General features: G+C 42.5%; 5 protein-coding genes across 6 annotated transcripts; 4 read left to right on the top strand and 1 right to left on the bottom strand.

Annotated features, from left to right (window-relative positions):
• Positions 1 to 27: 27 nt before the first annotated feature.
• Positions 28 to 748, bottom strand: LOC108145739 (DNA replication complex GINS protein PSF1-like). The gene has a single exon (XM_017271302.2). The coding sequence runs from the start codon at positions 711 to 713 to the stop codon at positions 105 to 107; it is 609 nt and encodes a 202-aa protein (XP_017126791.1). The 5' UTR covers positions 714 to 748; the 3' UTR covers positions 28 to 104.
• A 216-nt stretch (positions 749 to 964) lies between these two features.
• On the top strand, positions 965 to 3,646 carry LOC108146401 (phosphatidylinositol-3-phosphatase SAC1). 2 transcript variants are annotated; one of them, XM_017272400.2, is made up of 2 exons: positions 965 to 1,098; positions 1,422 to 3,646. In XM_017272400.2, the coding sequence occupies exons 1-2, from the start codon at positions 1,047 to 1,049 to the stop codon at positions 3,236 to 3,238; spliced, it is 1,869 nt and encodes a 622-aa protein (XP_017127889.1). In that variant the 5' UTR covers positions 965 to 1,046; the 3' UTR covers positions 3,239 to 3,646. The 2 variants fall into 2 exon arrangements, with proteins under 2 accessions (XP_017127889.1, XP_017127890.1); XM_017272401.2 differs by lacking the exon at positions 965 to 1,098 and adding an exon at positions 1,149 to 1,318.
• A 569-nt stretch (positions 3,647 to 4,215) lies between these two features.
• Positions 4,216 to 5,290, top strand: LOC108145737. Its single transcript, XM_017271299.2, has one exon. The coding sequence runs from the start codon at positions 4,404 to 4,406 to the stop codon at positions 5,157 to 5,159; it is 756 nt and encodes a 251-aa protein (XP_017126788.1). The 5' UTR covers positions 4,216 to 4,403; the 3' UTR covers positions 5,160 to 5,290.
• A 551-nt stretch (positions 5,291 to 5,841) lies between these two features.
• On the top strand, positions 5,842 to 9,036 carry LOC108146516. The gene is made up of 3 exons (XM_017272552.2): positions 5,842 to 7,104; positions 7,814 to 8,212; positions 8,926 to 9,036. The coding sequence occupies exons 1-3, from the start codon at positions 6,036 to 6,038 to the stop codon at positions 8,991 to 8,993; spliced, it is 1,536 nt and encodes a 511-aa protein (XP_017128041.1). The 5' UTR covers positions 5,842 to 6,035; the 3' UTR covers positions 8,994 to 9,036.
• A 19-nt stretch (positions 9,037 to 9,055) lies between these two features.
• LOC108146518 lies at positions 9,056 to 11,493 on the top strand. The gene is made up of 3 exons (XM_017272553.2): positions 9,056 to 9,172; positions 9,344 to 9,984; positions 10,862 to 11,493. Exons 1-3 carry the CDS (start codon positions 9,073 to 9,075, stop codon positions 11,114 to 11,116), a joined length of 996 nt encoding a protein of 331 aa, XP_017128042.1. The 5' UTR covers positions 9,056 to 9,072; the 3' UTR covers positions 11,117 to 11,493.
• Positions 11,494 to 11,762: the final 269 nt, after the last annotated feature.

Below are 11,762 nucleotides of genomic sequence, written 5' to 3'. Positions count from 1 at the left end.
CTGCTTCAAATCAGAATTTGTTCATCATTTGGCAAATATAGCATACAGTATTTAATATATTATTAACCTATACATAGTACACATTATTAAATATTCTTAAAAGCCTAAGCTATATGGTGAAGGATTCCCTGCCTTACGAGGGACTCCACTTGAGCCCTGGGCAGATAGTGCTGGCTGTTCTTCTTCAAATGGATTACCTCGCCATCGTCCAGCTCGAATTTTCCGTAGTCCTCCATGCAGCGCACCTCTATGTAGAGGGATTTGGGAGGTCGCAGGTTGTTGGTGAGATCTATGGGTAATCCCTGATTGTAGCCGGCACTGCACATGTAGGCAGCCAGGGACTTGGAGTAGTTATTGAAGAAGTGCACCTCCGGTTCGCAGAGAGACTGCTTTATGTCCCCGGGAATAATGGGTCCGAATTCCCAGCGCAGGGCCTTGATCCGCTTGCATCTCTCGTACAAATAGGCCAATAAGCACCTCTTATTCCTCTGGAGAGCCGCATGTCTGAAGTTTAGTAGTGGCCACAAGCTCCGATCCCCGGAAGCATTATACGTTGAGGCCTGGGCCACGTTCTCCTCGAATATCGCCTTGATCTCCTCCAGAACCTGACGCACTCCGTCGTCATCGAAGGCGGGAATGGTTTGCGACGATCTCTCCAGCTCCTTGAGAAGGTCAAACGCCTTGTCTCCAAATAATTTGTTTGACCGGCTCATTGTTGATCTTTATTGTTTTGTTGATTGTTGATCTAGCGATGGGTTCGCGCCAAAATATTTTGATTGCGATTATATCGATATTATTAGCCCGAAGAAGTATTTTTATAATATAATGTCGTTGTTTGGTATTTTTAAGGATACCTCGCCCCTTGGCTTGAGCAAATTTTAAAAAGTAATTTACGAAACACCATTAATCTTTATTGAGCTGCCCAAGCACTTAACTTTTTTTGATACAGATGTCAAATAACAAGTTTTAAATCCAAATTTAAATGGGATCCTAGAAATTTGAAGTTTGGAAGCCAAATTATGCTGCCTTAAGCAAAAAACAGAGAAATGCCTTCCTGGTTAGATTGGATGACCTGCCAGAGTGCAACACCAGATGCTGGTAAGTCAGTGTGACCATCTCGCTGTTATCGCAACACGCACATCGCTAATTAGCGAATTCGCCCATCTCTATCACACACGTAGTGGCTAAAAAAAAAGAAACCAGATGAAACGCAAACTGTGTTAAATCAATAAAGATATAATAGAACTCCTGAGGCTGTGGCTGATTTTGGTGCTGTGCGTGTGTGATAGCGACAGGAGGGAATCCCCGATTTCAGAAAGTGAGCTATAACCGATTTCAGAAAGTGCAAGAAGCAGCACAGGTGCAGCACCTATACCTATATTTATTAACTCTTTGGTTTCGGCCAATCTTAACCCAAACAGCCTTCAATTTGGGCCAACCACCGCCGGCGGAAATCATGGAGGGCAGGGAGTCCAACGAGGTGTACGATGACATGAACCTGTACATCACCCCGGAGAGCTTCATTGTGGAGCCGAACGGAGAGCAGGAGGTGCTCGTTATCGGGCGCCACGATAAGGTCACCAGAGTTCAGCCAGCGGGCGGAGGTCAGTTGGCCAATCTGCGGCCCACTAGGCGGATTTGCGGTGTCCTCGGCACCATACACTTGCTGAGCTGCGACTACCTCATTGTCGCCACCCACCGGCTCTTCGTCGGCGTCCTCAATGGCTCGATTGTGTGGCGATTAGCCGGCTATGACATCATACCCTACATTCCCAATGCCATTCAGCGCAAGGAGAACGAGACGTACTTGCGGCTGCTCCGCCAGACACTGGACACCAAGTACTTTTACTTCTCCTACCGCTACGACCTCACCAACTCCCTGCAGAGGCAGCGGGAAGTGGCCCAATCCCGGCCAGAACGACGTGGTGGACTGCTGCAGCGGGCCGAGCAGCGATTCGTTTGGAATGGCTATGTGCTGCGACAATTCAACTGCGACAAGATGGAGAAGTTCCAGCTGCCACTGGTCCTGGGCTTTGTGTCCATCAACCAGGTCCAGATCAACGGTCAGACCTTCTTCTGGAGCATCGTAACCAGGCGATCTGTGCAGCGTGCGGGCACAAGGCTCTTCTGCCGAGGCAGCGACGAGCACGGCCATGTGGCCAACTTTGTGGAGACCGAGCAGATAGTGGAGTTCAACGGACAGCTCACGGGCTTCGTGCAGACGCGCGGCAGCATGCCCTTCCACTGGCACCAGCTGCCCAATCTGCGGTACAAACCGCGACCTGTTTTGGTCCCTGGAAAGGATCACCTGGCTGCCTGCACTCTCCACTTCAACGAACAAATCCAGCTGTACGGCGACAATGTGGCTGTGAATCTGGTGGATCAGAAGGGCGCCGAAGGAGAACTGGAAGCCACGTATGCTCGTCTGATCCGGGAAATGGGCAATCAACGAGTGCGCTATGAATCCTTTGACTTCCATAGCGAGTGCCGGAAGATGAGGTGGGACCGGCTCAACATACTCATCGATCGCCTGGCCTACGAGCAGAATCAGTTCGGTTTCTATCACGTCTTCGACGATGGCAAGCTGGTGTCCACGCAGACGGGCGTCTTCCGGACGAACTGCATCGACTGTCTGGACCGCACGAATGTGGTGCAGAGCATGCTGGCCCGCAGATCCCTGACGGCGGTTCTCCAGAAGCTGGGCGTGCTGCACGTGGGTCAGCAAGTGGAGCAGGCTTCCGCCATCTTTGAGAGCCGCTTCAAGGGCGTGTGGGCGGACAATGCGGATCTGGTGTCGCTGCAATATTCGGGTACGTGCGCCCTCAAGACGGACTTCACCAGGACGGGCAAGCGGACCAAGGCTGGTGCTCTGCAGGACGGCAAGAACTCGCTGATGCGTTACTATCTGAACAATTTCGCGGATGGCCAGCGGCAGGATGGTGTTGATCTGTTCCTGGGCAAGTATCTGATCAACGACAATGAGGGTGGCGCCGTGCCATCACCGCTGGATTCGAAGCGTGGCTGGCGCTTCTTCACCTTCCCCTCGGTGCTGCTGATGGCCGTGGCCATGTTCATGATCACCATGACCTATCCGGCCGAGTTCAGCACGGAGAACCTGCTGTTCATGCTCTTCTGGGGCTCAATGATCGTCGTGAGTGCCACGGGAATCCTGCACTACGGCGTCGAGTTCGTGCAGTGGCCGCGGCTTTTTCCGCCCATCTCCTTTCGAGAGCCATGACATTAGTGTCGTCTAGCAGAGTCACTGGTCAGCAGACCTCTGCAGCATAAACACAGCCACTTTTCTCCCAGAAAATATATTGTAAACCAATTCCTGTAATCGTTTTGAAGTCCTCTCTATTTCTAGCCCCCCGCTTTCTGTTTTCTGTTTATTCTGTTTTTGTTTAGTTTTAAAGCCTCAAAATCCATTCCTTTCTACAACATGTTAGTTATTATAAACAAACACACAACACTTAGGCGAGCTTCAGGCGCTTGAAAATGGATTTGAATGGGCTTTCGGACGGGAGGGGATGGAGTTGTCAAGGCGCCGCTTCTTAACTGCGATTAATTGCAAAGTAGATCAATCACTTGTGTAGAAACATTTTATGACATTAAATAAAGTATTTTACGCATTGCTAGAAAACCTCAAGCGAAGTCTTTTAATTACTTTTAGAGGTGAACTGCAATGCAAGACAAGAATATCGTATTTATGACATGCATGAAAGATTGCCAATGCTACACATGTAAAGGTTATTAAATCTATTGAAATGCTTATTGAAATTATTTGAAATAAAACACTTAAATAATTTTTATAAAATCAATTTTAATATGTCTGTATATTACAAGGACCGAAATAACAAATAAATTCAAGTTCTTTTAATATAAAACTAAAGGAAATTGTTAAAAGTGTTTTAAATATGATTTATTTTAATGCACACTGTTGTTTAATTTATACGACTCCTTCAGTAATAAAGGTTAAACATAACAATTATTTTGATTTTTATTTTAATTTACTTTCAAAATAAAAGACTTTTAAAATATAAGCCATGACTGATATTTATAAAAATACTTTAATTTTATGGTTTATATTGTAAGGACTTCTTAATAATATTCCAAAGTATTTCTTAACATATCAAGTTAACAGATCAGTTTTTATAAATCAAGTCAAGATACCAGGCAATCTTTGAACATAAATTCATATTGGGCATTTCGAAAACCACAGTTTTTCTGTTTAGGCACGCAGTCAAAATCTGAATACAAATTTTATTTATTCACAAAATTTTGTAGTTTTTGTTTAGAATTTCAAAATTCATATTTATTTTATATATTATATATACAAAAAAAAGTCCCTTGTGGTGTAGATTTTTAAGTGTAAACTTTTAAGTTTTTAGGGTTTTTAAAGTGAAATGGACGCAGCGGATAGGTCTTCGAAACTTGCAGACAACTTCTTGTACATGTTGGAGTTTGTGGTGGATGACCTGCTGATTACGCGGCCGAATTTCTGTGCCCCTGAGGAATATCCCACCTGTACGGAGATCACCTTCCGGTCGATTTTCTTGAACATCTGTGATCGGGAGAATGGCACCTGTGTTAGTCCCTGTTCACCCAAGACCGGGAAGTGCGTCCTGTTCAACCTGGATACCCCGCTTACGGACGAGGATGTGATGCATATACATGTGTACAAGAAACGCACGGAGAGCTGCAAGTTCCTGCTCGGATTGACGGAGCTGCCGATGAAGCCGCTCTTCGACAGGGTGAAGCAGCAGTTCGATTCGATAAACACGAACTGGGAGGAGAACGTGATGACGCACGTTTCGCGATTGCCCAGGATCAAAGGTCCCTGCAAGAAGACCAACAATTGTGACTGCTATGAGAGGAATAAGTCGCGCCTGGAGAGTTTGTGTCCCACATCGGAGATAACCAAGCGAATGCTGCCCCTCTTTAATCTCTGCAAAATGCAAACGGGAAATATAGTCCTGCTCCTGAGATTGGTGTGCAATGGTCCTTCCGTGGTCTCCTCGTTTCCCGTGGTTTGCATTCCCAAATGCAAGGAGCCCTGCTGCACTTCGTGCTGTCGCTGCCCAGAAACATGGCCTGCTCCTTGTTCATCGCCCATTGATCCCTGTGATCCTTGCAAGTCCGTGATCCCTAAGAAAAAGTAAACAGGAGCAACTGCTGCAAGGATTTTAGTGTTGACAAGGCTGCGCCGCTGATTGCCTACTATTTATTGCTATAGTAGATCAATTACATTTTATAACCATAAATAAAGTATTTTACACTCTTCTTGCATCAATTGAAGTCTTTTAATAGCTTGTGGAAAGGTCAACTACTATAAAGAAAAGAATGCTGACTTAATACTTGTCTATAAAATATGACCATAAGTTGTAAAGTTCAAGTAATAATAAAATGTCGTAGTTGTTCTGGATTTAAATATTTTTATTAGTCAGGTCATAAAAAATCAATTATTTGGTTTTGAACTTTTTAAAGAGTTAATTAAATAGACATGATAAAATGGCTCCATACTTCATACTGCAATTACTAAAATAATTTTAGTAATAATAATAATAATAGTTAATTCGGTAATTTCCATTAATACTCATGTTCTTAAAACAGAATAGTTACAAATCACAATACAAGAACGAACTATTATCATATAATACCTTATTTTGTTTCAAATTCTTTAAATAAGGAACAAGTTATATGTCTTATATTTTAATTAACAAACTAAATTAAATTATTCTATAAAAATAAAAATCTAATTTGTATTATAATTCTGGTTAGTCGTTTTGAAAATATGTCTAAAATTCCTAATCAATCGCCTAGTAGTCCTCGAAACTCCAATCGTGCCATCAGTTCGAACACCACAGTCTCCCTGTCTGGACACCCATTCAAAATCTAAATCAAAATTTTAAATTATTTCTCAAAATTTTAAAAGTGCGTGTGTTTGGGCGAGGAAATTATAAGTTTTGCAAAACCAAAAGCTAGCGGAAATTCCCTTTTTGCATCGTTGCTAAAGTTATAGTTTCTTGTTCGGCATAATGTCTGAGAAAATTGAGAAGTCGGAGAAGCCACCAAAAATTGCAGGAAACTTTCTGTACATGTTTGAGTTTGTGGTGGACGACCTGCTGATCACACGCCAGAATATGTGTGCTCCGGAGGAGTATCCCACCTGCACGGAGATCACGTTCCGCTCGGCCGTTTATGTGAATCTCTGCGATCGCGAGGTGGGCACCTGCGTTAACCCCTGTTCGCCCAAGTGCGGCAAGTGTGCCCTGTTCACGCTGGACTCCCCGATTACGGACAAGGATGTGCTGCAGGTGCATGTGTACAAGAAGCGGACGGAGAGTTGCAAGTTCCTCATAGGAGTGTCGGAGCTGAAGGTGAAGCCAATCTTCGATAGGGTAAAGGAGTCCTTCGACATTGAGAATCCCGAGTGGGAGGGGGCCATGCTGGGGCACATTGCCCAGTTGCCCAAGTTGAAGGGTCCCAATAGCAAGGGCCTGCTGGACAACTGTGCCTGCTACGAGAAGCTGAACGAACGCCATGAGCAGTGGTGTCCCACTTCGGAGCTATCGAAGCGATTGCTGCCCCTGTTCAATCTCTGCAAGATGCAGACTGGCAACATAGTGCTAATCCTCAGACTGGTCTGCAATGGTCCGGCCATAGTGTCCTCCTTTCCCTTCAGCAAGGTCTGCTCCCGCAATCCCAAGTGCCCGCAGCCCTGCTGTGGGCCCTGTGGACCCTGTGGACCCTGTGGACCCTGTGAACCCTGTGGGCCCTGTGGACCCTGTGGACCCTGCCCACCGCCTCCTGGCTGCGGTGCCACCCCATGTCCTGCTCCCTGTCCTGCTCCCTGTCCACCGCCATCCTGTGATCCCTGCGATCCGTGTGGTCCTGGCTGCGGTGCCGGGGGAACTGCCACCGGTGGACCCATGGAGAAGAACAAGTGCTGCAAGGGTCCGTGTGCCCAGCCCTCTTGTCGTCGCTGCACAATGGTGGACCCGTGTGCCAAGCGCATCGAGCCGCCGGCCAAGTGCCTGCGATACTACTCCTGCAACCTGGACAAGCTGTGTCCCTGCGATTACTGTGAGGACGAGTTCGACAGAGGTGAGTCACCATCCTAAAAGGCCATTAATAATCCCCAAAATGTTTACAAAATCTAATCAATTAATTTGATAAGTTTGCTTTTTAATATTTAAAACGAATAAGCAGTTATTTTATTGCAAAGTCAGGACATCAAAATTTAATTAATTTAATTTAAATATTTAATTTCATTTAAACCAAAAGTAATATATTACAAATCTACAAACACAGCCCATTTTTATTGTTTTTTTTTTCCATGTTAAAATTTGAAATAATGTTACTACTGATAAAACATGTTTCTTCATTTGTATCTTAAACAAGATATGTGAAAATGTGCAATTGGAAGACTAGTTTTACGAAATTAAAATAGATGGCTTGTAATGTTTAAAAAAATATATCCTGAAAATACCAGTTTAATTTAATTTAAATTATAAATTATTCAAGTGACAAAAATAATAATTGTTTGGTTTCCAAATACGTAGTGTTACTTCTTCTTAATTCTTGTTGTGTTAAATATAAATAATGTACAGTTTAAATTCGCGTTTTACAAAGACTAGTCTATTAATTTAAAAAAGGCTTGATATTAAAAAAATATATATTATTTATATATCTACAAGCACATACTTATATTGTGATTTCTGATAAAGGAAAAATGTACCCAATACCACAAGATATTTCACTTCTATTTTAAAATGTTGTTTCTTATATTTTGTTGTTGTCCTTGGTTTCCCAGAATGTCCCACTGTGCCAACAAAGCGCTGCAACATGTCGCCCATCGAACAAAAGCTGCAGAAATGCGGTCCCTGTGGGGGCATTCCACCATATCCCCGCTTCGTCCAGGAGAAGTTGGAGGCGGAACTCTTGAACAAGCCGAGCAAAGATCCCAAGAAGGATGGCAAAAAGGACAAAGATGGTAAGGACAAGGACGGCAAAAACGGCAAAGGCAAGAAGAAGCGACAGGCAGGAGGTGCCGTTTACTGCGTTGGCGACCACAATGGTCCTTCTGCCGTTTACGAGGAATGCGATCCTGTCTGCAGTGGTGTCCTCCAGGTCACCCGAAAAATGAGGTGCAAGGAGCCGATTGTCGAGTGCAACAGGCGCGGGGATGAGTACAACATGGCCTGCGATGAAGGTGAGTAAGAATTTTCCACAAAATGCCTTTTTTATAAGGTTATATTTATTTTACCAAACATTTCTGTAAAAAAATGTGATGGTAAAAAAAACACCTGCATGTAATGTCAGATAAAATGTATTTTTTGATAAAAGTCAACGGAACGTATGAGTGATAATCTTTGAATGTTATGCACTGACCATAAAACGCATCTAAAATTTTTATAAAAATTTGAACCACCCTAATAAGTAATACCTTACTTAAAAATTGTTCTTTGTAAACGAGATTTAAAAACTTTGAAAAAAAGCTACTTCTATTTAAGATCGCAGTGTCGACCTTATATCGACAATCTGCAAATTACATTTTTTACACGAAAATGATATATTTTATAATATAATTTCCCCAAGTTTGTTTCCAAGTAACAAAAGAATATTTAGTAGGCCTTGAAATAAACACAACTTATTTAATCAAAAACATATCTGAGCACTTTCAGTAACACCAAGTAGACGGGGGATAAACGATCATTACTCGGTTGGCATTCCGTTTTATAGATTCATACGGGAAATGTTGTCCACCGCACAAAATATACAAAAATTAAATTATTTCGTTATCGTTACGCGAGCTTTGGATGGACTTTGAAAACTGAACAAAACACAAGAGTATTACGCGTAGTTCTATTAACCACTGACATTATAAAGCGGTTTCAATAAATCGGGATTTCTTTTCTATTGCAGCGCGAAAACGGGCTGTGCGTAAATTGCGCCGTTTGTTGGTGAAGTACAATATCAAAATTGAGAATTAAAGGCCTTTCGAATATAACACAACTCTTAAGACATCTGCAGAAGTACCCAGTGAATAGTTATATATATTAATCACACAACATGGCTAAAAAGAAGGGGCGGAAGGGCAAGAAGGGCAAGAAGACCAAGGTCGACTGCAAGTTCAAGATCTTGGATGAGATGCTCAAGCCAATGAATGAGCGTAAGTATATGTATACTAATTATAACAGATGTTTATATTTACTTTATCAAAAACAATGTAGCTTTTTTCGATTTTCATATGAATTTTTCGATCCTTCCTCAAATAAAATATTTTACAATTATTAAGCGACACCAATGAGTAATCCTTCCTAATCTGTTGCATAACCCACAGCTGTTGATGATTGCGATGGCTGTTGCCAATGCGCCTGTGATTGTGACTGCAGTCCGGAGATAGCTCCTTGTTTTATCCAACCCACAAGGCCGGATCCGGGTCCGGAGGCCTACGATGAGTTCGAGGCCTGCTTAAATGGCAGTGGATTGACTATAAGAGTCCTGAAGAACACCCACAAGGTGGAGAGCGTCCAGGACGGAAATGAAGGCAACCTTGGTGCAGACGATGATCCCTGCTATCGCCAGGATCCTAACGATTGCGAACCGAAGCAGGAGTCCTGCCTGCACGAGATGATGCAGCGCAGCTCCTTTGCCAGGAATCACATCAAGCGCAGAACCGGCGGCAGGATCGTCAATCACCCGAACATTCCGAAGGTGCGGGCCAACATCAAGTACTCGGGCAACGATGCCTGCGAGACGGACAACTACTACGTGCCCTTCTCGAAGATCAAGGAGGCCTGTGACCTCCAGGAGGCCAAGGTCGACTGCTATCGCCAGCGGCTGTGCGGCGGAACCGATCGCATCGTGCCCGCCCAGTGCCCCGCCCAGAATCAGCGATCCTGCTGCATGCAGGTCGAGGGCAAGGACATCATGCAGACCATGAAGGGGGTCAATCTGGACACCAGGCGCAAGGGCATCGAGGTGAGTTTAGTTTTAAAAAATTTGTCATGTCAGTAACGACTTCCTATGATTACTCAAATATTTCTAAAATATTTTAATGATTATTAGAATTATTTAAGTTGAAAAATTAAGATTATAGGTTTGTTTTAAAAATGTTCTGGTTCTGAAAACTATTTAAAGAGTTATTCAAATACTTTTTAATTTGTGTATAAAATTACAAATTTCGGTTTTGATAAGCCGCATTAATTTATAATACTTATAAATAGTTCCTAAAATTTCAATTCTTACTAGAAAATTGATATTTCTTTATTGGAAAAATAGTATGCATTTAATAAAAGTAGTAATTGGCCCGCAAAAATAAACCATATTTCAAGAATGTTTAATCTTAAATCAGGTAATCACTGATCGCCTCCGCATTCCATTTTTTTTTTTGGGATCGCTGGTTACGTGTGCGAATGCGGAATGTGTGATCGCTTTCAGGCCGTGACTTGGCCCCTCTAAATGCCGATGCAGGTGGTGCAACTTCTGCAACTTCTGCAGCTTCGGGAAGTCGGTGGAAGGCTTTCAATTGCCTCAATTGTGGGGCAGTTGCATAACATCTGCCAGCTCCAAATGTGGAGCACTCTTTTTCGTTTTGCGGTGGTAAATCCGCGTCGGCTTTTTATTTATGGTAATCGTATGGGAGATGTAATAGATGTTTTAACCACCTACTTGCAAATAAGGTGTTTTTGTTCCCTGATCAAACAAGTGTATCTATAAATGTCATGTTTTAGGTACCGTTGCATTATCCCACATTTAATGATTTAGCGAAGGTCATTTTTGATTTTTAACAATTTTTTTTTATTTTCTACTAATTATAGACTATTTAAAATCAACTTGTTATTCATTTTTCATTTAGGTATGCTACAAAACTTGCGAGGAGACGGATAGCGATGTGTTCCTGGTGAAACTGGGGAGTAAGGCCAAATCGCAACACAAGAAGAACACCATCGAGATCGAGTTGAGGACTCCTAAGCAACCCGTAACCTTGCCGGTTAGTAAGGTCACTACGGAGACCTATGTTTCCGAGGAAATGCTGGCGGGGGGTAAGAAAAAGAAAAAGAAAAAGGGCAAAAAGGGAAAAGGCAAAAAAGGAAAGGCCAAGAAGAAGTAGATGATCCTTAGGCGCATCCTTAACCATCAATGAATTCAAAACAAAGAAACGATCCCTAAGAAAATCCTAAGTCATCAAATATCATAAAGCTTGTTCATCAACGATCATAAGGCGAATTCTTAACCATCAACGATCTAAAGCGAGCTATAAACCACCAACGATACTAAGCAGAATCCTAAATCATAAACTATCAACGATTTTGAGGCGAATCCCAATCCATCAACCATCCAAACCCGATTTTTACACTAGAATCCGGACAAGTTGCACACCATTCTTGGACCCATCCACTGGCTTTTTCATGTAGTAACCATTTCATATCAAGTAAATGTAAAGTTTGGAATCCGCGAAATAAATAGCTAAAATTCAAAATTGTAAAATGGAAATATTTTTATTATTGGAGTGTCCAAACCGCATGTGAAGATTTTAAGTCTTATTTATAAAACAAATAAGAAAAACTGACTTCAATTCTTCGAAACTGTAAATGCCCTGCTGGAAAATTTATAATAAAATTTCGTCGCGAATACCAAAATATATTTGTGTTTTATTTTATAAAAGAATTGTATTTTTGCATATTTATAACCAGTGTATACCCCTACTGAGCGGAAAAGAAATCTAAAATTGGCTTTGTTTTTTTTTTTCGACTTAG

This window comes from Drosophila elegans, unplaced genomic scaffold (genome assembly GCF_018152505.1).
Source record: "Drosophila elegans isolate 14027-0461.03 unplaced genomic scaffold, ASM1815250v1 contig_208, whole genome shotgun sequence".
NCBI classification, from domain to species: domain Eukaryota; kingdom Metazoa; phylum Arthropoda; class Insecta; order Diptera; family Drosophilidae; genus Drosophila; species Drosophila elegans.
The sequence above is the reverse complement of the archived record's forward strand: the minus strand, read 5'-3'. Positions and strand labels throughout refer to the sequence as shown.